The sequence below is a fragment of the Eretmochelys imbricata genome, chromosome 24, assembly GCF_965152235.1.
Source record: "Eretmochelys imbricata isolate rEreImb1 chromosome 24, rEreImb1.hap1, whole genome shotgun sequence".
NCBI lineage: Eukaryota > Metazoa > Chordata > Testudines > Cheloniidae > Eretmochelys > Eretmochelys imbricata.
In genome coordinates this window covers 6840175-6865599 of record NC_135595.1, presented here as the reverse complement: position 1 = coordinate 6865599, position 25425 = coordinate 6840175, and the positions used below count along the sequence as shown (strand labels likewise).

The following is a 25425-nucleotide window of genomic DNA, read 5'->3' as shown; positions in this document are numbered from 1 at the left end:
ATGTCACTGGCAAGCATCTTCCAGACAGTTTTTGGATAACAGGGACCTCCACGTGCTGATTCTTTTTTAAAGAGGAGGAAAAACGTACGCCATGTTGCCAATGCTCTTGGTCAAAGAGCTGTAATGCAGGACACTGGGTTCAGAGCAGCAAACCCAGGGCTTCTGTAGAGGGAGAATATCTACCCCTGCTGCTGTGCATATGTTCCCACAAGTATGCCGGGAGCTTTCCAGGTCTTGGTGATCTTCCGTCCTGCAAGCATGACACGAGCAGCCCAAGAACGCAGAGAAAGGATACTTTGAAAAAAAGTAGGAATCCAAACTGGTTTATTTGAACACCTTTTGTTTCATCTGGGGATGGGGGGAAAGGGGGAGATCTGGGGAGGGGAAGGGGTCAAGCTTGAGGAGCAAGTTTTGATGAGAACAGGCACCTTGTACTGTTTCGAACACTGTAAATAATAATAAAAAGAAATCACCACCATCCCACCCTGAAGCGTGCCTTCACATCATGCTCTTCCTGTACTGAGACTGTGAGATCTGTTTGGGTTTAGGGTCCGACGGTTGCAGTTCTAACTGTTTGTACAGGTCCCTCAGCTCTTTAATCTCCTGTAACACCTTCTTGGCTTGGCTCCAGGTGGAGGAGGCCTCACCCAGCAACCTCTCTGTCTCCCGCAAGATGCTCTCAGAGTCCGACTTGGAAGAGGAAGAAGTGGTGGTGGCGGCAGCGGCGAAATCTTTTGTCTTTCGCTTCCCTTCCCCATAGCCCTTCACCTCCGTCAGCAGTTCCTGAGTTTTTTCCAGTTTCAGTGCAACCAGTTCCTGTATCCGGGCCAGCTGCTCGGGCTCACCCGAGGCAAACTGAGCCTCCAGCCCCTTCCTCAGCACCGCCCGGTGCGCGGAAGAGTCCCGGCGAGACAAAATCTCCTCCATGGAGGCACATTTGTTCTTTTCCGAGTGCGAGAGCTTTTTGGGGACCTGTGGGGTGTACATGGTCCCTTTGTCGAAGGCGTCGTTGCGTTTCCCAGTTTTATCCCACGAGGTCGCCTCCCGTCTCGGCAGGCTCACTGTCCGGCCTTTCTCCAAGGACTTGACGTTCTCCGAATCCGACCGGCGCCGGCCGGCAGCGAGGTGTGCCACAGACTTATCCAGGTCCACCCGAAAGCTCTCTTCACAGGTCCCGTGGTCCTCTGGAGAGGCGTCTTCCTCTTGGATGAGGTCCAGTGTCAGCATGCCATCCGACGTTGAGGTAGATGCCTGCAGAGCGTGGCGAGAAAGGCGGGAGTCATGAGCGGATGGACGAAGAGGCTGCCCACTCATTACTTTGAGCATCATAGCAACAATGGCACTAATCAACCTCTCTGTGCATTTCTAATGAGCCCATCAGCAGGGGGAGTCTAGGGGCTGAGGCTCAGGACACCTGGGTCCGGTTCCCAGCTCAGACACAGCCGCCTCCTGTGACCTTGGGCAAGTCTTTTAATCCACCCTGTGCCTCAGTTTCCCACCTGTAAGGCACTTCTGTACTAGGAACTAGAATGAGACATGCCTTTTCATTTCACACAGGCCAGGAGACAGCCATCAGGCCTCACCAACCCGGGTTGCATTTCAACCCAGGGATAAAAGACTCTGTACCTTCTTCCATCCATTTCAAAATAAATAAATGTATAAGGGATTGCTAACATCGGAGGTGACCTATCTGAACTTTTGCCCAGGGTTTAGCTTACGTACCACAGCCATCAAGTGTCCCCGTGTCGGAGGCCGTCTGGAGTGTTGGATTTTCGCTCTGTCGCGGGTCGGATGGGCGAGGTAGCTGTCCTCCTCAACAGTCACCTGCAAGGACACACAAGCATGACAATAAAGGCCGTCAAGCATCCCAGTGCCTGAGAAATGCAAACCACAAGCCATCACTCCCTGCCTCTGCAACTGGAGCCGGGTCGACAATTCCTGGTGCATAATTTATTTAACCAGTTTTGTCTTTCTGTCTGTGATCTGTCCATGAGCTGATGGCAACACTTTCCAATGTTGCCACTGTGCAGAAAAATTTGCTCATTTCTTCAGGGAGGAACTCTCAGCCGGCAGATTGTTTGAATTGCAAACTGCAAATCCGACAGTCAAACATACAGTTTGCAGGTCACCCCTGGCAAATATGCCAGCTAATAAAAAAACCCAGCTTTGCATTATGAAATGCACCAGCGAAACCCAAAAGCTCTAACATTTGCCAAACACCATTTGACTCAAAACTTGCTTTGAACTGGAATCAGTTATTTGGGAGGGGCAAAAGAATTCCACTGGCGGTAACTCATCCGAACCTTCCAGACACTGGCAAAGATTCACGTGATGTGCTGTCTGTCCTTGAAAGGCATTTGCAGAGCACTAAATGGTAGAGCTTTTGGTAGGGTCAAAAGCAAGAGAATTAAGAGAATCTAATCATCTGTCTTAGGTTTTTATACTGCCACCCATCACTGTAGTATCTGACCAGCTTCCGTGTAAAACAATTCACCTAGACTTGAATTACAGGTGAATGTGGGCTGAATTGATCACAGGGCATCACATCTGAGTTCTGGGAGAGGGACAGGCTAGTGTAAAACCATCTGCTAGGCTGTTAAACCATTTCGTGGCCCTCCTTTGACTTGCAGACCCCATATCTGCCATGGTAAACCATATGCAAGAGCACTGCTTTCCCAGACTGAGAGCTGCTTGCACCAGTTGAGAAAAAAGGTGCAATTTTATGCTGATGTAGTTAAACAGATGCCACTTTGCGTGTGGACACTCCTACCTATTTATACCTTGTTTGCATCAGTTTTGCTTGTGTTGATAAATGTAGGCCTTGTTTGCATGGGGAAGTTGGAACAATGCATCTTTGTTTTTTCCAGCAGAAACTCCCTCGCATCCTCACACAAACAGCCTTGTTTTGGTTCATCCCGCACTTTAGTTCACAACAATGCAGCAACTTTGGAAGTGACCATATTCTAACAGGAGTGAGATCATATCCCCATGCTGGCCTGTGCCCCGACAGTTCGTCCTCCTGCTGCTATCGTACAGAGCATTGGTGAACAGCCGGATTGGCCTGTCTGGTTACCTATGTGCACGCCACACCTACAAGCACAAGCTGAACAGAGACAGCCAGCTTTAAAATGATACAAGTGCATTGTGAGGTGTTAGGCTCCAGCCAATCCCTAAGCTGGGAGCTGGTCAGGTGACTCGCAGGGCAGGTATATAAGCCTCACGGGAGACAGAGCAGCTCAGTATGCCCAAAGTAGCTTCGTGGCTTGGAATTGTCCCGTGCCTGAGAGAGGTGACAGACTTCATGGGCCTTAACCTGCTCCAGCCCAGCTCCCAGCCCTACTCTTACCTTGTTTCCACCCTGCTCTTGACTCCTGATTCCAGCACTGACCCCCAGGCCCAACTGCCACTGCTCTAATCTCTAAGCATGACCCATCCTCACCTCGGTCTCTGACATGCATCCACATAGGGCTTTTCACTGGCTCAAAAACCATCTTGAGTTAACCTGGTGCAACTTCTGGGTGCAGGCAAGGCCTTGCTCAGGGCCTCATTCTCATCTTTACCCCTTTGCATCACACTTGCCATGGGGAGGTGGGAGGGATGGGGCGGGGGATGCTGCTCTCCGGGTAGTTAAAAATACAAGGCCCAAATTCATCCTTGGCTATTAGCTAGGCCCTGCGCAGACACTTATCTAGAGACAGTCCTGCCCCAAGGAGCTCACAGTGTAAACAGACAAGACACACAACAGCGTGGATTCCTGTGCACTTTGGTGAGGGCAAGATGAGCCTCGCATCTCATCTGTTTTCCAGGTGACCCCCTGGGTGCTTTATGGGGCTGTGCCTCAGGAGGCTGTTCTCCCAGGATAGATAGCCCCTGGAGATAACCTAGGAGTTGCCCGAGGCATATGGAAGTCATGCCTCGTGGCATGTAATCACTGCTGGCTTATTACGAGCTAGATGGTCACAGAGGGTCCACCAGAGCCAGCGCTGCAAACGCCGATCCCCCCACGTGCCGACTGCCCTTAGCCAGAGCCCAGTGGCTTTGCACCATTGGTTTTGAGGCTGAGAAAGAGGGACATGCTTGCGCTGGGCTGGGAAGTGCGGGCGGCCTTCCCCACGACAGGTTCGTCTCCTCAGCCAGCGGCAGCTCGCAGCAGCCAGCCTCCCAGCCCGGGCTGACACATTCAGGATCACAGGGCTCATGCTACCGTGCTAAAAATAGTCGTGCAGATTGTGCTTTTAAGTCGTGGTTCAGGCTCTGAAGCCCAAAACCCACCCCAGACTTCATAGCCCGAGCCACAGCCCCTACACAGGCTGGGAGACTGGCTGCTGTGCAGTCATACCTGAGGCAGGAGAGCTGAAGCCGAAGGCTTCACTCAAGCTTAAGGCTGAGACAACAAAGCTGGGGCCCGGCCCTGAGAGAACTTCTCACCTCGTCTAAGATGCGGTTTTTGGCTCGGGTGATGGCGGAGTTGAGGGCGTTGATCCAGGACTCTTTCTCTTCCGGACTGACGGCCAGGAAGATCAGATTTGGTGCCTAGGAGAGAGGGAATTCATGTCAGTGCTGTGCACAGCACCCGGGCGGCAACGCGTCGGCTTGGTCCCCGGCCACCATGACGCCGCCAAGAAAAGGGTGTGGGAATATGCACAAAGCCCGGAGTCTCCGCTAACGCAAGCCAGCGCAGCTCCACCCAGCACACAATTTATGGTAGCAGAGAACTAGACTGGGGGTCTGTTTTATTTCTCAGGAAGAAGCATATCCAACCAGCCAATCCACAACTGCCACTAACAGCTGAAATGTTTCCAGTCTTGCTAAATGGTTCGGTTACCGGTGAAGGATCTGGTCCACGTTGAGACCATCCCAAATGCTTTGCCTGTCCCTTCTTTAGACTACATAAGAACATAAGAACAGCCATACTGGGTCACACCAAAGGTCCATCTAGCCCAGTATCCTGTCTTCCGACAGTGGGCAATTCCAGGTGCTTCAGAGGGAATGAACAGAACAGGTGATCATCAAGTAATCCATCCCCCGTCGCTCATTCCCAGCTTCTGGCAAATAGGCTATGGACACCATCCCTGCCCATCCTGGCTAATAGCCATTGATGGACCTATCCTCCATGAATGTATCTAGATCTTTTTTTAACCCTGTTATAGTCTTGGCCTTCACAACATCCCACTCCAAGGATCTGGAGCTAAATGATTGGCTTATTTAATTAGAGAGGCCAGAGGCTGGATTCTGCTGCCATTACAAGTCAATGGCAAAAACTCCTAGTCATCACTCAACACTGCAGGATCTACTGCCTCCAACAGATGGAGGTTCATAGGTCTTAAAGCCAGAAGGGACCACTGTGATGATCTAGGCTGACCCTCTGCATGGCACAGGCCAGAGAATTCCTCCCAGGGATTCCTGTGCCCAACCCAATAATTTGGGCGTGGGCGGGCACACTAGATCTTGGAGAAAGACAAAGGGGGGGACTGGGCTGTTGACTCATGCTGCCATAGTCAGTACAGCCTGATCTCTTGGTGAAGGTGAGCACAAGCTGAGTAGGAAGCTGTACCGTGTTTCCAGGCTGTTTGGAGTGTGCTAGCGTGAACTTGCTGTGGTTCTTTTTGCTTCTGCTTTTGGACTTCCTGAGCTCTTCGCATTTCTCATAGTCGCTCAGGTCAAACACTTCCTGGATGTTTTTTTCATCTTTGACCTACGAAGCAAAAAGTAGCAACTGTCAGTGGCGGGCTGCAGCCGACAAAGGTCTTCCGCTCCAGACTAGCTACTGCTGGGATGGCTTTGGTGGAATCACTCAGGGTTTATACATTTATAGCGTGTGTGGTGTAACTCTGTATGTGCTTATTATAATTGCTTTCCATTGTTGGAGCTGCACTGCCTATCTACAGAGCCCCACACCTGATGCTAGAGCATTGTCTGTAGTCCACCCAGTACTGATGTCAGAGAAGTATACTCATTTATTTTTGAGGGCGCTTTCCAGTGACACACTTTGGAGTTAGGTGTCCACCTACCCTTCAAGAAGAAGGATGTGGTTAGAACGCTAGCCTGGCAGTTAAGAGACCTGGGGTTCAAATCCATGATTTGCTGCTGGCTTCCTGTGTGACCTTGGGCAAGTCACTTTGTCTGCCTCAGTTTCCCCTCTGTATAATAGCACTCTATCTCGGGGAGTTGGGGGTTGTGAGGATCACTATATTAAAGATTGTGAGGTGCTGCTCAGGTACTACAGTGATGTGGGGTCCTATAACTATCACAGGGACCTGATTCCCATTGAAGGTCAAATTCTATCTAACCGTCCTTTGAACTTTGAAAATCTGCTCCATTGATTTCTAACCTAGTCTGGGATTTTCAAAGTCAATCTGCCTTGTGCTCCTCTATTTAGACCCTTATGAAAATCTCCTCCTTGATTCCTGAGGGATTTCAAGGGGGTGGCGGGGGGGCAGAGCGCCCAACTTCCTTAGGCCCCTGAAAATCACAGCCCAAGCGCTAGGCACTGTTATAATTTTTGAAAGCCGTACACACAATGAAATTAGCCATGTAAATTGCAACACGTGCTGTAAGGAAGCCATTAACGGCCCCCCCACGGGCTTAGAGCTCATGGCCAGTGTTTCCTAAAGCGGTGATGGGTACAGGGTTCCTCAGTATTTGGGATCCCCATGTGAGACAGCTTGGGCAGGGCTTCCACAACACCAAAGGAAGTCACCAGCAGAGGTAGCTGCTCAGGTCTGAAAATCAAGCTCCTTGGGAGTCTTAAACGGGGCCTCCAAAATCAGGGCCCCCTCGTGGACCATAAGTCCCAAGAAGCCCCTGCCCCATCCAAGAGAACCAAACCTTTTGCCCCGTTTTGTGAGACGAATAAGATCCCACTCCTTGGCTTGCGGGGTGGGTTTGCAGAGAGCTGTGTGCCACGCAGCAGGTTACACACACAAAACGGTGGCCATTATCTGCAGACAGACCTGTCGGAAAAAGCTACAGTTCTCCCTTGGACTCTCAAAACTGGTCACATCCTTGCCCTGGCTAACACCCCTCCCTGCCACTTATGCATCAGACCAGACAGCGGGCATAGGCTGGAGGAAGGAATATATCTAGTTCTATATTGAAAAACATGGCTTTGGTCTCGTTTCCCCGCCTCGAAAATCAACTCCAAACGGTGCCAAAACACTGCGCACGATCTGCTGAGCTAAAATTCAGGCACACTCCACCTTCTGTATCATTTTTACACCAGCGTCCCCCTGTTGATCCCGCTGAGCCAGACTGATCCTGAGTGACACCAGCGTCAGCAAGGGGCGCTCCATCTTTGTGCACGCGCTTGTGTCCCGTTGTGTGTGTGCATGCGTGAGCCGGAGCGTCTGGAAGCGAGTGGGCGTGTGTCTCTAGATTAGCAGATGCCATCACATTAGCGCTCAGTGCCTTTCGGAAGATGGCACAACAAAAGTTCTGGAGGATAAAGATTAGCACTTGCTATTTTTAACCTGGCTGCATTATTACAGCAGCCACGACAGCTGATTCAGGAGCCAGTCCCAGGTTTCTGATATGGCAAAGAAGCCACTTCCCCTGTTGCTGGGCCTCTCCTATCACGAAGAGGTGAACAAGAAAAAACCATCAAAGCACAAAACTTCAGAGCACAGGGTACAGCAGCCTGGAACCCAGACAATTAATGGTGGACATGGACTGCTAGCCCAGCTCATCAGCTGCTTCCACACACAGTGTGTTTATGCAACCCCTTCAGAAGAGAATGCATTTTCAGGGCCTGATTTGCATTTATACTATGGTCCCTTTATGCAGCATCCACCATACTTATGCACCTATATGACCCCCATTATCATAGATTCTAATGTATTTATCCTCACAGCCCTCTGTGGGGCAGGGCGGTGCTATTATCCTCATGGTATAGATGGGGAAACTGAGGCACAGAGCGAGGGAGTGGCTTGCCCAAGGTCACAGAGAAAGTATGTGCTAGAGTAGGAACTTGATCCTAGGGCCTAGGCTAGTTCCCTAACCACTGGGCCACCCTTCCAGTGCAAAGGGCCCTTAATGTGGGTATAACTGTAACTTACATCCACTTTAAGGCCTTTATGGAAGAGGGGACACCTGGAGGGGAGCAGTGGCTGTGGATCAGCCCATGCATTCCTCCCCAGGGGAATTCCTGACCACCCAGGTGGATACATTGGGTTGGGGGCTGGGAAAAGGGTTTGGCCTCTTGTGTACAACAGGGCCTGAGCCCTGGCCAGGCTCCTGGGACTCCAGGCTTCATCTAGTCTGAGCCTTCCCCCATTATAGGATGGGATTTTCAAAGGAGCCTATGTGAGTTAGGTGCCCAGCTCCCACTGATTATCAGCAGAAGCAGAATTGTGCCCTACATGCAGTCATGGGGCTTTGTAATGGAGTTTGAGCAAAGATTGCCATGGAAACCATGTAAGTATCTATCTATCCATACTTGAACAAGGCAGTATATAAATAAAACCCAAATGTGGGCTAGATCCCATAGTCTGTGCACTGTAGAGCTTTTATGTACCGCCAGTATCTTCCGAAATACCGTCTCTTTCGAGGGATCCTGTTGATCACTGCCCTGTTCACTTGCGATGGGCAAAGAGACCCCCCGGCTGTCACACTCCAGCCAACAAATTACTCATAATTCCAGATGTTGCCTCATTTAGGCCAATTTGACTTCACTGACCCATAATTCCTTTCATGCACGCAAGAGCTCACCCCATCGCTGTCAGGTTTGCCACCTGTCACGGGCAATGGAGAAAGTGCATCTCAAATGTCTTGCTTCTGGCACAGATTAACGCCTACAAAGCTCTAGAGAACTCAAGTGCACAACAGGCCAAAACCAAAACCCTGGATTTAGCCACTCCTGATCTCTGGGGAGGTTAAAAATCAAACGTGGGACTGGATTCACGGTTTGCAAATGGCCCCTGTCTTGCTGATGGGTTGAGCAAACACCTCAATATCAGTGCACCCCTGTAGCTTAGCGCACTGAAATCTAGATCCAGATGCAGCCAATCTTTACAGAGAATGCATCACAAAGGATCACTAGAATAGACCGCGCCATGAATAACTGTAATACACAGCAGCAATTGTCAACCTGTGGTACGTGTGATACGCGTGGTTGGTTTAATTTGGCCCCCTTTTATAATACCGTCCACAATTACATGAACACTGTCTTTAGTTCCATGATCACTGACTGTTTTTCCCTCAGGATCCCTGCCTCAGTCAGCGCACAGAATGGAGGAGGCTCACTAATGAGCAGCAAGTCAATATTTTGTTTTCTGCTGGTTACTTGTTCCCGTTGCTCCAGCTCGATGCCCCCGGAAGCACTCCCACTGATTTCCGGGGTGGGGGTGGGAAGACACAACTCACTCCTGTTTGCAGGGATGGGATTTTGGGGAGCTGGATGCTTTGAAAATCCCAGCTTGAATCTGTATCGCTATAAATACCCAGGGCCTGGTTCTCATTTATTCCAAGGCTCTGGCATTGGAAAGGGGACGTAAACTGAGTGGAGCTGTAATTTACGCCCATTTGAAGGTGCCTTTGTGCTGCCAGAGTGGTGTGAAGGGGACTTGGTGGCACTGAGAAATCCGGTCCCTTAGCGGTGACGTGCTTTTCACACCTGTGACATTGTTTTCACAAGCTGCCAAAGGTGCCCAAGCCTCGGATCACAACAGGACTCAACAGCTGATCCCTCCCACCTCCCTGCTGCCTCGAGATGTAGCGAGAGAAATGAGCAGAGAAGCAAAATGACCTGGATGGTGGATTCAGCGAGCAAACTGCAAGGCCAAAGAGAGAACCTCACAGAGAACCATCCACTTCGGTATTTCAAAGGTACCAGCCGGCCACCTCTGCCCCATGTGGGAAAGTCAGACTGACAGAAAAAAGGGGCAAGTGGGTGGAAATGTATTACATCTATGAGTCCTCAGCCGCATGTCAGAGAAAGGAACACTGACAAATACACCCTCTGAAATGAATCACCTGAAACAATCACCCTCGGCAAAGCCCGAGTTATCAAATCCCAGTGAACTGAGTGTCCCAGTTGCCTGCAGTTTGGTTCTGTCCCTTAAGAGCTGCCACTGCCTTTGCCTGAGAACGGTCTTTTTTAAAGAGGCTAGTCTTCAGCCAGCACAATTGCTTGAATGCCAAGTAGTTCACAAGGCTGGCTATCTATCGCCTTAAAGACGGGGCTCCTGGCATATAGCCTCTTCTGAGCTAGTGTGTCTCTCTCTGCTTCGCACTGTTCCATTCAGTATGATGTTTTTGGCATGATCTAGCCCCACCATTCAGGCCAACCCTCAGTTTCTCCAGATTCCCAGTGCTCCCCGAGACATGCAGATGAAGAGGGTTATATGGTATATGCCCAATTCTCTTCTTGTGTAAAATGGAGCAGTTCCATTGATTAGGATGGACTGCCAATGACCCCAGCAGAGAACCTGACCCTATGTCTTTTCAGAATTCAAACAACATATGTTTCTTTGGAAGAACATTTCAGGCTGCCTAGAGGACCTAGGAAGGGGGCAGCCGAAGAGGCTTAATGAAATACCGCAGCTATTCCTACCAGGGAATAAAGTGCAATTTCTCCATCAGCTCGAGTGATCTGTAAGGAGAACAGCGAGGAGTGGAATAATGCTCTTGATTTTCGCTTTTCTCAGAATGACCCATCTCAGTTAATCGCAGCTCTGGTTGGCTCTGCCTCTCCGGAGTTAACCCCAAACTCAGAATGTTCATTGGGATTGTTCGATTTTTTTTCCCAGTTGAAAGAGTTTGGGGCTTAGAGTTTCAAAAGTGAGTAGTGATTTTGGGGACCTCTTTTCTGGGGGAGCCGAACCTGAAACACCCTTAAAGGGGCTTGGTTTGCAGAGTGCTGAGACTGGGCACCCAAAGTCTCTAGCCACTTAATTTTTTTGCAAGAAACAAAATAGAAGGTAAAAACATGATGATTTATGATTAGCATAATTCTAATCTATATTCTTTGTACTACTCTAATAATGTATCCATATAAACACCCATGATCTAATCTCTCTAGCTAATCTGATCTGCTTTCTTGAAACACGGTAAAGCAAGGAAGGCTGTCCCTGGAGACTGGGAATGGGATATGCAGCCTTTCTCCTTGAGCATTTTGTCTTCAAATTTTTCCCTGTTCAGTTGCTGAAAATCTTTGCCTGTGTATTGGCTTATGTGAAATGAGTTTGGTTGGGTCTCAGCCCAGGTCCTAGGGGGTAATGCCACCATGAAAATCAGCCTGATTCTTTCCAGGCAAGGATGCAAATGGAGATCGAGCTCCCCGCTCCCTCTTAGAGGGGGGTTCTCTCCCAGGCAGGGGTGAGACATGTAACCCCACGCAGGTTGGGGAGGACGCTTGCCCTGCTGCTGTATTTGGTCTGTGGAGACCTTAGGTCTCCAGTGCTATTGATCTGGCGTGTTTCATCACACTCAGATCCACTGCCCTCTTTTGTCATCCATGCCCCGTCACTGAAGCCAATGGATTTGCACAGGTTTCCCTTTGACTGGTAGATCTTTGGGGCAGGGACAGTCTTTGTACTCTGTGTTTGTACAGCACCAAGCACAGCAGTGTCCTGGCTAATGGCTGGGGCTCCTAGGCACTACCATAACACAGCTAATACATAGTAAGAATAATTTAATCAGGCAGAGCGTGGCCCAAAATGAAAAGGAGTCTACAGGGGCGTTAAGTGGATATTGGTCAGGCAAGCAACGAGCCAAGCTTACATTATGCTACATCGTGTTCATTTTGTTGCCTCATCCTCCTCCCCACCCTATCTGTCCCTTTCTAGCTGCCCATTGTAGTAGGAAGAGGGCCTGACACATAAGCCCCTGTATCAGAGCCCTGGTATGAGTCAGGACCTGCTCACAAGAACAGGGCTGATATTGCAGAAATAAAACATTCCTAAGAAGTGCTAGGCACAGAGTGCTCACGCAAACACATCCCGATATCAAGTGGTACCAGAACATCCCGGTATCAAGGATGGTACAAAAACATTCCCCAAGGATAACAGGAACACACTGAGCCCTCCTAAAAGATAGGATCAGGATGTCAGTATGTAATAGAGATGTTTTAATCAAACCAATATGTACAAGATGATGGGTGATAACTGGCGATGTCAGGGGGCAGTAACTAGCTGTGTCAAAGAGGCAGTACTAACTTGTTTGTATCGGGGCATAAAGATGTATCTCAGAGGAAGAAGTATCTTTGTCTGGAAAGTCCTGCTGTTCACTGAGCTGGTCCATTGTTATGGGCATACATGTATCAAGGTCCAGTAGAGTCTGCGGGATACTAATAAACCTGGCTGGGTGCCTTCGTCCCTTACCAGATCTTGTGGTCATTGGGTGGTTCGCTCGAGGTCTGCCGTGCCAGCTATCTGTGCAGGGCTGGGGCATCACACAGAGGGAACACACACACGCAGCCAAACATCTATCAATGTCTAACCACACCCATCACAGGTCTGACATCTGGGCTGTAAATTCTCTGTCACCTAGTGCAAGTCACTTCACCTTTCTGTGTGTCAGTTTCCCCATCTGTCTCATGGGAAGAATAATACTAGCTCTCCTTTGTAAAGTGCTGTGAGATCTGCAGATGGAAAGTGCTTCATGAGATGTTGGGATTCTTATTATAGTGAGCCTGGTCCTTGATTGGAGTCCCTGGTTCTTAAAGCTAAAACTCAATGCATTGAGATGATGGTGATTTTATCGTAATAGCCACTGGGAATCCCAGCCATAGGCCAGGACCCTTGGTACTAGGCACTGTACAAACACAGAACAAAAAGACGGCCCCTGCCACACAGAGCTGAGAATAGAATTCATTAGTACCAAGACGAGAGGCTTCCCCACTTCACCTTCTAACTTCAGAAAAGAGCTTAAGTAGCTAAGGAGTTTCTTTTCCTTTGCCAAGCAGATCCAATTCGGTGGACAGAGAGGTAATTAGTGTAGACAATACGGTGATGAAATGACCCAGTGAAGAGTGATGTTATCCTTATGTCAGGTGCGCCATTAATCCAAGTTTGCAGTACCTGTAGGTTTTGATCCTCAGTTGTCTGATGTGCGAATGCACTATGCATCTATAGGGCCCTATCAAATTCACAATCATGAAAAACATGTCATGAACCATGAAATCTAGTCTTTTGTGTACTTTTACCCTTTACTATACAGATTTCACAGGGGAGACCAGCATTTCTTAAATTGGGGGTCCTGACCAAAAAGACGGTTGTGTGTGTGGGGGAGGAACAAAGTTATTGTAGTGGGGTCGCAGTATTACCACCTTTACTTCTGTGCTGCCTTCAGAGCTGGGAAGCCAGAGCGCGGCAGCTGCTGGCCGGGCGCCCAGCTCTGAAGGCAGCACCCCGCCAGCAGCAGAGCAGAGGTACGGGTGGCAAAACTGTCCCATGCCACGCTTACTTCTGCGCTGCTGCCTTCAGAGTTGGATCAGGACCCCTGCAGATAGAACACCATGACATTTCAGAGTTAAATATCTGAAATAATGAAATTTACGATTTTTTAAATCCTATGACCGTCAAACTGACCAAAGTGGACTGTGAATTTGGTCTGGCCCTATGCATTTAGCCACCTGCCTACCTGCTAGCAGAGGATAACCAGAAAATAATTACATGAATAATAATAGTCCATAGCTCTCATCTGGCACTTTCCATTAGTAGATCTCAAAGTGCCTTACCAAGGAGATTGGTATAAAAGATCTGCTCTAGGAATTATTTTGGGGGAAGTTCTATGGCGTGTGATATACACGAGATCAGACTAGATTATCAGAATGGCCTTGGAATCTGTGATAGCATCAGATAGGGAAACCGAGGCAAAGAGAGGGGCAATGACTTGCCCACAGACACCCAGCAGCAGAGCCAGGAATAGAACCCAGGAGCCGCGAGTCCCAGTTTAGTGACCTGTCCCATAGGGCACACTGCTTCCCTGAATGAGTTAAGTTACCCTGTACACATAGCGAAACTTCAGTATATCTTTAGATCAGAAGACTAAGCCTCATATTTATCTGGTGCTTTGGGTCCTAAATGTCCCCTCAGCACTGAAATGCAGGCCCCTCTCAGTGGAAAATGTGAGCTGTTTAACACCATACAGCAGTTTGGGGCAGGAAGTGAAATGAATAGTGTCACCATTTGAAACTCCAGGGGGAATATAGGAAGGCAGAATGTAAAGCCCTTGAATTACAGTTTGGCTAGGACACACCAGCTCTTGTGAAAAATGCCCTAGTAACTACAATGACCCCAGGGATCTTGAATACCACATACCAGGGTTTTTCACATCTCTTCCAAAAGACAGCAGGTCTGAAAGAAGTCCAGTGCCTCTTTAGATTTAGGTATCCCTGATAAAGGCCTACAGAACAATGAGTGGGACAGAGAACTAGATCACATGCTTCAATTGACCCTTTCTGATAAGACCAAGGAGCTGCTCAGTGCAACCAAAAGGCAACCCCGCTGAAAACTGATCATAGGAATTTTTTTTAACAAAATCAAAAAATTACCTTTGGAACCCCCAGCCACATGATATATGTGAGTTCAAGAGCTTAGAAGGCCTCTAAAAAGTCTCTTTGCTAATGAGAAATCCTGAGTTACATTAGCTCAGGAGTCCTGGGGACATGGCCATGATGACCCTAGGCATGTCATTTAATTTCTTTATGCCTCAGTTCCCCCATCTGTACAATGGGGAGAATGACAGTGCCGTACCTCTCAGGGGGCTGTGAAAGAGAATGCTGCATCCAGTGGAAACTCCACAGGGGATTCAAGAAGGCAGGATACAGCCCCGTGAAAGGCAGTTTGCCTCAGATCACCACATCGGATCCATTCCTGCTGGGGAGTGCTCAGATGGTCCAGTCACTACAAATAACCTTCTTGCTTCAGACAGATGAAGCTGGGACAGATCAAGCTACTCAGATGAGGAGAGCCACAAGGAGTAAGGGGGTTCTGAGGACAGCCTGCTGGGCTCTGCTGGGGGAGGAATACCTTGGTTTTGTTGTTACTTTGTGAGTTTTTCCTTTGGAAAATCAAACTGCGCCCTGAGGGAAGGGTCTGAACAGACTGTAGGGGTGGTATCAGCTAGTGCTTAATTTGTAATGAAAGAAGTGCCCAGGCTATGAACTGCCAAGCCTAGAGGTGCCAGGGATCAGCCCTGGCAAGCCCCGGCACAAATTAAGCCCTGGTATCAGCCCTTACAGGCCAGCATCTGCGCTGGGCTAAACAGCTAGCGGTCTTTGCTGACAGAGCAGTTCCTAGGTGCATGTTTTAGGGCTGTGAAGTGTGAGCATCATGCAGCTGAAGGCTCTGAATATCTTGCATCCTTCCCTGTCCCCTCCTTCTCTCCAAGTCCCGCTTTCTCCCTTGGCTCGACTATTTTTCTTTCTTGCACGTTCCTGGTCAGCAAAAGTCATTCCCAAGATCAAACTCAGCCCAGCAGGGCATTTGCAAAGACCCATGTCAGCAGCAGGGAGAGAGGAATTTTTTTCAGACCCACCTATGCTAGGGTTCCCCGTGGCAGCCCACACTGTAGCAACCCAGAAGCTGAATGGCTCAAGGAATTGGGAATGGGATTTTGGTTGGGGTCATTAGCTCCCATCTGGCCCTGGTTGGGAGGGGCTGGCAATACTACTATCTAATAGCTGTTGGGTGTAATGAGTTGGTGGGTCTCAGCTTAGTGCACAGGTCACAATGTTCCCTCTAATTTTTGACAGGCCGTGTGCGCAAAAAATTTCTTCTGTGCCAATTTTTGTGCTTCTGTGCATCGGTTTGTGCGCGTGGTGTTTTGCCGTGTGCGCAGGGTTAGGATCTGTGTGTACACGCACACGCACACAGCTTAGAGGGAACAGTCACAGGATATGTCAAAGCTTTGGGCTGGGGATGTGATTCCCAGCTCAAGCAGGCCTACTCGCACCAGAAACAGAGTGGTGGAGAAGGGACAGGAACAGCTAAGTGCCCTGAGTATGTGCCTAGCGTCTGGGATAGGGACCGATTCAGGGTGGCTAGCTCTTCCCACTGCTGTGGCTAGCATGGGTGTGTCTCCTCCAGCAAGAAATCACACCTTCAGCTCAAAGCACAGATGTGCCCAAATGCATCACTGTCTAGGGCCCCCCTGTGCAGGCAGTCCCCGTAGAAAGGCCAAGGGGCGAATGGGCCAGGGAGACAGATCTCCATGCTCCCAGGGCAGGGCTGCGGCGTGGCTGCTGGGGAAGATTGCTCAGCTGCTGCCTCGCTCTGTGCATACAAAGGGATTCCTTCTCCAAGGGATCAATCTGGCACCTTTCATAAGCACTGAAATAATAAATAAGAGCGAAGGCCACAGCAGGGAGGAGTGTTCCATGAATGGAATATCCACTAACGACACTTACAATGATGAGGATGATGATTTATGTTACAGGAGCTTCTAGAGAGCCCAGCCGAGATGCAGGTGGCAATGCAGTGGGGGCTGCACAGAGACATAGGACCAGATCCTTAAAGGGATTTAGGCACCTAAAGATTGAAGTTAGCGGGAGCTGCTGGGGCTCCAGATCAGGCCCTTGTCGGCAGAGCAGTGAGTCCACAGGAGCTAATTCGGTTTACCACTAGCAGGTGGTATTTTGCTGAAGTCACCACTCATGCGTTATTAAAACTCTGGCAGCGGGTCAGATCCTCCCCATTCCTCACCCTCGCCCCCCACATTCCACACCCTTCTCATTGCCTCCTGTCACCCCCCGAGCACTGCAGCGTCAGCCCTAAAGCGCAGCGAGAGATAATATCCCCAGCTGGGCACGGGGTACAGGAATCTAACTACCTGGCCCAGGCCTTGTTGGGCAGAAACTTGGGCCAAGGAAGCAAAAAACCTGTTCTCAAAGGCTGCTGGGGGTAACTCTTCTGATTATCATCAAGCGAACTAAATCTAGAGGGCCTGGCACTCATCTACATGAAGTCCCAAATGCAGCTTACACTTGAGACAGACACCAGGGAAACTGAGGCACAGAGCAGGGAAGAGGCTTGCTTAAGATCACCCAGCAGGTCAGCAGCAGAGGCTGGAATAGAACCCAGGTCTACAGAGGTTCTGTCCTTATCAATGAGGCTGCACTGGCTTCTAGCTTAGAGCACCCCTCTAACGCTGTACCAGCTGTGAACAGAGCAGCCTTCGGGCCGGTACCTTCCGCCAGCAAATTAATGACATTTGTGCAGATATTTGTGCAGAATGATATTTGTCCAGACAATGCTGGGGCCTGGGACCACCATGACACAACATGGACTGATGCAAAGTGAGTTATCAGACCCTAAAGTGACCCATCAGGCGTCTCTTAGGGCACGAACCAGGCTCTGCCATGCATGTCTACCCTGGGCCGCTCTTGGCATGTCCCCTCTGTTGGGAAGTCCCATATGTTTTTCCTCCCCGAGGACCTTTTGAGCAGCAGCATTAGGGCAGAGACAGGACTCCAGTGTAGCAAACCCAAAGGAAACTCTTTGCTGAGCAGGTTAAGTACAGGCTGAGATCTCAGTGCTTCTCCTGGGTTCTCCAGCCCTGTCCCTAGGGAGAAGACAGGAGGGTGGGAGGATAGACAGGATAGAGTGTGGGATCTGCTGCAGAGGGCACAGCGGAGGGGTTGATGGAGGGGAAGGGACTAGACTCTGAGAATGGAGAGGTGGCGGGGAGGAAGTTGGATAAGGGAGGGCAAAAACAGGAATAGGCCAGGATGGAGGGAACAGTTCCCAGCCTCCCGTGCTAACCACCCTCAGCCACGCCGGTCCAGAGGACGAAGTGGGTGCGTGGAAGGTGGGCCGTTCAGAACTGTCACACCCATGCATGCTCACACGACAGCGCCACCTGTAACGCCTTCCAACGTCCGTAAGCATGCACGCATGCGACAGGGCACACTCATGCCACGCTCGAGGAGACACGCCACGGCTCACGCACTGTGCACATTCCCCCAAACACACGCAACAAGCCCACTCCTCACAAGCGGCAGTGCGGAGTCCACACACGCTCCTCCTCGGGGGCTGGGGCGTGCCAGGTGAAGAGCACAGCTGCAACCCCATGTGCCAGGTCACACCACCGCTCACACAGGTTTGACCCGGCCACCCCACTGTCCTGATGGGGCCGGGCCACACCTGAGCAGCGCTGCAACCTGGTGCTTCAAAGCAGTCGGGCTCTGGCCCGGATGGGCTCCCCAGCTCCGTGGCCTGTGCTGTTCCAAACACACGCACAAGCAGCACCACCTTGTACACGCACAACGTACGCAAACAACACCACACACACCTCCCAGGCTGCACATGCAGCTCAACAGCGTTCAGACGGGCTGCAGCAAGCACGAGCCGAGAGTGCAGCCAACTTTTCGAGGGCTCTCGAGCTCACTGAGGCGAGGCTTGCATTAGCGGCTTGAGGAAGCCCACCAGAAAAGCACTTCCTCATTAACTTCTTGTGAGCACAGAGTCCATTTTTGATGGCCATGGGCTTCCTGGCAGGAAGTGGTAGGAGCCCAGCTGTGTGCTGTGTTAGTCAGGCTGTTATTCCCGAGTGTAAATCAACAACAAAGCCGTGCTAGAAAGAACAGAACAATTACCAGAAATGTGGGTTTGGGGAGGGGGATAGGGGAAAGGAATGCAAAATGCCTTGCTGCTTACCAGAAATCAACTCCAACCAGCCTGTGTTTTGTTATTGGGAACTTTCTGGCCACCGACCAAATGCAAAATAACAAAGGTTTTGCATCGTTTATGGGACCAATTTGCAGCAACGGCTAAAGATTTGTGTGTTAGGTCGATGCAATGGGATACACAAAGCCTTCGGCCCCTGCTAGCGTTTGGTGTGCCGATGAACCAGCAAAAGGTGCGTGGCTTTATTAAAGGGTGCACTAGAGGCAGAGCAGGTCAGAGAAGTCTTGCACAGATTCCAAACAAGGGTGGTGATCAAACTTACATTAAGACTGTTCACATTTCTTCTTGACAAAACTCAATACACTATGGCTGGGGGTTTCAACCCACAGTGGGGTCCGGATTTCAGAAGAACCCATCTCCTATGTGGGCCCCTAAATAATAATCCCTTGTTCTTACCCAGCACTTTTCCTCAGTAGATCTCACAGCGCTTTAAAAGGAGGGCAGTGTCATTCTCCCCATTTTACAGAAATTGACAGGCAACATCAAGGTTTGTTTCCTAGTTAATATGAGATTTAAGAGCAAGAGGCCCAGGTTCTCGGCTGGTGCAAATCCACATAGCTGCCTTTGATGGAGCGATGCTAATTTACACCGGCTGAGGAGCTGTTACTGTAACAGAACCTTTCCAGAGTAGCAGCCGTGTTAGCCTGTAGCCGCAAAATTTTTGTAACAGACCCTGGAATCTAGTCTCCCATCAGCATATGCTCTCTCTCTACTACCCAGAGAAGTGAGACTGAGATTTTACCCCAACATGGAGGCAACCTCCACAAGCTATCCCCGCTCACATCTCCTGGAGGGGCCTGCTCTTCCGATCCCTCCTCAGCTGTTTCGTCCCCCTTCACCTCATTGGGGTTGCCTGTAGCCCCTTCCTAGTAGCAGAGTGTTGTCAGTGGAAAGCTATCTCAACTCAGCACGAAAGCACAGCAGGGGCTCCATTTCCTCCACTGGGCGTAATCTGGTGTGTGAAAAAGCAAAAGAGGCTGCGTTCTGCTCTGCTCGACCAACCCAGATGTATTAACCTATTTGTAGGCGCTGCAGGAACCGGTTTCCATGAAAGCTAGCTTGCACAGGATGGCCAGCAAAGGGGAAGACCTATGGTTCAGAGAGGAGATGAATGGGGAACTGGCTACGGGCCTGCTGCTTGGAGCGGGAGGAAATGCTAGCTATAAATGTCCTTCCATCCGTTCTTGTGAGTGTGCATTTGTTCTCTAGAATGTCCAGAGATCCAAGGGCCAGCCACGGCCAAAAGGGAGCAAACAGCGGGGTCAGACCCTAAACTGCACAAGATCTGGTTTAAAAAGAGCATCATACTTAGAAGTGCAGAGAGAGACCGTTTTACGCACATGGGACGCACCACATGCACCCAGGCAGAACACACAGATGTTGCTTGTTTGTCCGCAGAATGTCACACGGGGGAGAATTGCTCCACCCCAGGCATGTTCATTCGTACGTTGAGACTCACAGAGACATATCCCGCCTGCACATGTGCCCACTCTTCATGTATGCAAACACACACACACATTCACAGAGACAAATTATTCATTTTGATGCTGACATATGCTGCCAGACGTTGCCCCTTTAAGACATATATGTCCACAAACACGTTATTCTTCCAGGTAGACACACACATGTTCTCTAACGCGCATTACTCATACCCAAATGCACGCAGTCTTCCATGCACATGTTCGTTCACACACATTGCTTATTGTGACACACGCCTTGTTGTTCCCTACCATTCGATACATGCCTGGTCACTGACACGGATACACATTATTCATTTAGAAACTGGCACTCACATGACTGTTCACATGCAGACAAACTGCTCATTTAAACACCTGCTCAGGGCACACCAATACTGTGGTGATAGGCGATGGATAGATGTGTTATTTCTCCCTACGTACACGTTCGCAGGCACAGACTCACGTGATCATCACTGAGACTCGGGTACAAACACGCGAGTTCTCAGTCAGACACGCACGTTACTCCGCAATGCCCAGGGCCATTGCATGGCACCCCACGGCAGAGTCTTGGGCCTGTCTACACCACAGAGACGCATGCCCTTCTTAGAGGCTGCCCCTTAGCTCCTCAAAGAAGAGGAAAGTAGCTCCAGTGACAGTCGTTCAAAACCCAGCCCCATGCAGTGCTACTATTCCTGGGCCCGGGCTACTCAGGTGTCAGTACCAGAGGCCGGGCTGGGCCTTTACATTAACCCTTGACCAAGCCGGCAGTAGGTCACTAACCAGAAGATCCGTCTATTTGCCCCCCAGTGCTCCAGGAGCATGCACGGGATGGGGGAAATTGGAAGAGGGGAACTCTGCCTGTCCTGGAAGTTAGACACAGAGTAAAATCCAGCCTGCATTGCACTCCGTGGGTGTGGGGAGGGGTGATCCCTCCCCCACACAGTGGGCTCACAGACAGGACAGCTGCCGCAAAGCTCACAAGCACCCAGCGTGTGCACTGGGGCCTCTCAGCTCCTGGCTATTTCAGTCTCTCCCCCTGCAGACTCAGGAAGGTTACACAACATGGGTTACATATAGGTCATCCCCGGAGAGGCTTCCTCCTCCCCAACCAGGGCTAGCATGCTAGGGTGAAACCCTGGCCCCAGTGAAGGCCATGGGGGGCTTGCCATTAGATTCAAAAGAGCCAGGATTTCACCAGATTTCAGAGTAACAGCCATGTTAGTCTGTATTCACCAAAAGAAAAGGAGTACTTGTGGCACCTTAGAGACTAACCAATTTATTTGAGCATAAGCTTTCGTGAGCTACAGCTCACTTCATCGGATGCATACTGTGGAAAGTACAGAAGATCTTTTTATACACACAAACCATGAAAAAATGGGTGTTTATAGAGATTTCTGATCCTGCACAACATAAGAACATAAGAATGGCCCTACTGGGTCAGACCAAGGGTCCATCTAGCCCCGTATCCTGTCTTCTAACAGTGGCCAGTGCCAGGTGCCCCAGAGGGAATGAACAGAACAGGTAATGATCAAGTGATCCATCCCCTGTCGCCCATTTCCAGCTTCTGGCGAACAGAGGCTAGGGACACCATTCCTGCCTGTCCTGGCTAATAGCCATTGATGGACCTATCTTCCATGACTTTATCTAGTTCTTTTTTGAACCCTGTTATGGTCTTGGCCTTTACAACATCCTCTGGCAAGGAGTTCCACAGGTTGACTGTGCGTTGTGCGAAGAAATACTTCTTTTTACTTGTTTTAAACCTGCTGCCTATTAATTTCATTTGGTGACCCCTAGTTCTTGTGTTATGAGAAGTAGTACACAACACTTCCTTATCTACTTTCTCTACACCAGTCATGATTTAATAGACCTCAGTCATATCTCTCCTTAGCCGTCTTTTTTCCAAGCTGAAAAGTCCCAGTCTTATTAATCTCTCCTCCTATGGAAACCGTTCCATACCCCTCATCATTTTTGTTGCCCTTTTCTGAACCTTTTCCAATTCCAATATATCTTTTTTGAGATGGGGTGACCACATCTGCAGACCCCAGCTCCACATCCTCACCCCTGAATCATGGCTTTCTGCCCTCCTGCCTGGAAAGGCACAAACTCAGCTCCACCACTTAGACAGCTACAAATGAGGATATTGGTTAGCAGTCCCGGTGATGTTACCGCATCTGCTCAGAGAATCATAAAGCGTCCTGCCAGCGCCATTAAACATCTGCCTGCCTGTTTCAGCATAATCCCTGCAGCTCACTGTAAATTTACCGTTATTATTGTCTGCCAATAATACAAGCTATTCCCAGCCCCTCCCTACCTGCACCGATGGGATGGCTCACGGTATCTGGGTGAAGCAAACAGCTCACCTTTGGCTTATGTGCAGCAAAGTGAATTTCTCTTCTAGGCCCTGATTCAGGCAAACACAGAAGCATGTGCTTAAATTCCATCCAAGTCAACTGGAGTTGAAGAAGTTGATCAAAGTTAAACGTTTGGTTACGTGCTTCCCTGAATCAGGGCCCTCGTGCAGAAGAGCAGTTAACATGCAATGGTAGCATTCTGGGCAGTGAATAAGGAAACATTCTCCCAACCATTTAATGCACTGATCTATCTATGTCTCCATATCTGCATATCTATCTGTCTGTCCGTATAGCATATGATCAGAATCAGTCTTTCCATCTAGAGTATCTTGCTACAGTAGCTAATCTACCTCTCTTGTCTATTTTCTCTTGATCTGTGCATTTCTAATGTGCTGATCCCCTAGTTCCCAGGCCTAATTTACAAGGAATAAGCCCCAGCCATGCCCTGTTTCTGTGGCCATCGAGAGCATATTTGGAGTGAGTTGTGAAAAACTGATAGATGGGAAGCCCAGACCAGGCTCCCCCCAAGTTAGTTCTCCAATCATCTCTCCATTGCAATAAACTCAGATCCATACATGCTCTGCCATGCTCAATGATGTCATTAGCCTCTTTGCCTTCTCCCTCTGCGCCACGTTATTTCTCATCGATAACCTGGGCGATGTTACCTGACATGCAGGCAGTGGGACCTTCCCTTGGCTGTACACACATGAGTAAGGGCTGCTGGTGTGAACCGTGCTGCGGGATGGGGCCAGGGGCATAGGTGCTCGAACTAGGCGTGCAGGGGATGCTTTTGAACCCCTGGCTTGAAGTGGATTCCATCATATACAGGGTTTACAGTTTTGTTCAATGCTCTCAGCACCCCCACTATACAAATTGTTTCAGCACCCCTGGCCGAGGAATTTGATTGTTTATCTACATCCTGGCCTATCTCTCCATCCTCATTCACACCTGTAACCCCAGTCCGGACACCGACACCCTCCTCGCTTCTGGTACACATGGCACCAATTAACACCAAGATTTTATTTTGAAAGATCCATCTGGTTTAAAACAGACAAACAAACAAAACCCCCAATTGGGTGGATTTACCGATCCCAACATCTGTGAAACAGGGAAGGGATGAGCCAACCCCTGCTAGATGAGGACAGTCACAGATTGCAATTCCTGTGCTCAGAAAGCCACATCCAATTAAATCCAATACATTAAACCAAAAACCCTCAGACCATTGGAACTGAGACAGGGGTGCTTTGTCCACCCTCTGCACTAACAGAATGTCAAAGCAGTGGTTAAACTTTACTTGTGTCCCTTCCTTTGGAAAAACAACTGAGCGATAAGGGACTGGGCTTGGAACCTAAAACCCCAACTTGTAAATCGGTCTGTCTGGCATCCTAACCCTGCTGTTATTTCCATTTGGAAAACGATCAGGGTGCGAGGCTGTAAACCAGGCCATTGTGGAACTCGATAACAGAGGGCAGACATAAGGAAATACGTGACTATGGGGAAAGGAGAGATGAACAGCTTTAACATTTGCCAAGCAAATCGTTTCATGTATCGGCGCTGGAAAATGTCTCCCCGCCAGTCCTCTGTGGGAGACTCCAGGGCACCGTTGTGGTGGTTGTTGTTGTTAGAATCAACACAGAAACCCAACCCAGGTCTTGTTTGAACTGACAATGCAGAGCCAGACAGCGAAAAGAGAATTCCCCATAGAAACTCTCCAGCTAGCAAATTACATGATGGTTAATAAACACCACGGATGGAGACTCCCCGGTTTCGAAGGGGTGTTGGATAAACACTTTGGCTGCTCAGTTTGCTTTCAAAAGGCAAAGGGAGGATGGGTTGCAGGGGGAAGCGGGGAGGAGAGACATATTAAACAAATCCTACCTCTTTTTCTGAGATATAAAGCTGATCTCCCTTCAAAACCACATAACGGTTTTTCCAGATTTCCCTAAAAATGCCTTTCCCGCAAAATTTCCGAACCCAGCCAACCTTCTCTGGCTGCATGGATTGCTGGTTTCCATCCTGTGGCCCCTGACACAAAGGGAGGGGGAGGAAGAGAGAGAAAAGGGATTATTAGAGGGTTTTATTCCCCTATCCTTCACCCTGCCTTTTTCTCCAAGTTTGCCCCCCCCACCCCCACCTTGCCCACTCTCCACCAATGCTGAGACTTAGGTACTTTGCCAGTTTCACTCTGCAGAGATTCCCCCCTGCAGACACGAAGCAAAAATAATAATACCCAAGGCATAGAGCAAAAATCACAAGCTATATCTCATTCTGTGCATGAGACAAGAACGGCTGTGATGTTGCATCCATCTCATCCAACATGCATTTGCTACCGGGGAGGGAGGAATTCCAACTAACTGATTTTTTACTGCAGCGCAAATTGCATATTTGAGCCTTTGAAGAAGAATTTATTCCTGGGGGCGAAAGGCAAGCGCAGGTTTTTATTTGCCATCTCTCGAAAGGCAAACAGATACATCCATAGGTGCGCTACTCAGAGACTCTCCATATAGGAGACACAGAGAGATACACAATGTCTGTTATGTGTGTTTCATGCCTTCCTCGCAATCAAAATGAAAACCGCATGCTCCTACATCCTTTTTTACACTACACAACACGACTGGATTTCCTGGCAAATTTCAAGTGAGGAAGAGACTGTGAAGCTGGAGAGAAAGAAAGAAGGGGTGGGTCGGGGTTTTTGTTGTTGTTGTTTGGTTTTCTTTTTGCAAAGAGAGGTGGGAGGAAGTCTCAACAGAACAATAAAGAAACACACACACCCCAAATACCCCAGAACCCTTCACCCCAAAGAAGAAGCCGTTTCAACTCACCCTTTTTGTAGAATTATTTTTTTTCATCATTCCTTGGTGTGATCAGGCTGGAGGGGAGAGGGGGAGGGGTTTGGGGTGGGGGGGATCAGAGCGGAGCTCCTGACAGCAATGAGGCTGGAGTTGAGGCGTCTGTCCTTGGGTGGTGGTGGGGGGGGTGAGGGGGGAGGGT

At 49.5% G+C, this 25425-nt stretch overlaps 1 protein-coding gene across 1 annotated transcript; it reads right to left on the bottom strand.

The window, feature by feature from the left end:
- Positions 1–409: 409 nt before the first annotated feature.
- On the bottom strand, positions 410–24435 carry PLEKHO1 (pleckstrin homology domain containing O1). Its single transcript, XM_077841258.1, has 5 exons — positions 24313–24435; positions 5555–5695; positions 4429–4533; positions 1723–1824; positions 410–1251 (listed from the first exon to the last, which is right to left on the bottom strand). The coding sequence occupies exons 1-5, from the start codon at positions 24430–24432 to the stop codon at positions 499–501; spliced, it is 1221 nt and encodes a 406-aa protein (XP_077697384.1). The 5' UTR covers positions 24433–24435; the 3' UTR covers positions 410–498.
- Between the last annotated feature and the right edge of the window lie 990 nt (positions 24436–25425).

Coding starts and splice junctions, on each gene's coding strand:
- PLEKHO1 (XM_077841258.1), bottom strand. CDS start 24,432: ATGCAGCCAGAGAAGGTTGGCTGGGTTCGGAAATTTTGCGGGAAAGGC. Junction 4,534..5,554: donor CCAAACAGCCTGGAAACACG/GTACAGCTTCCT, acceptor CCTCTCTCCTAG/GCACCAAATCTGATCTTCCT. Junction 1,825..4,428: donor AAAACCGCATCTTAGACGAG/GTGAGAAGTTCT, acceptor GTGTCCTTGCAG/GTGACTGTTGAGGAGGACAG.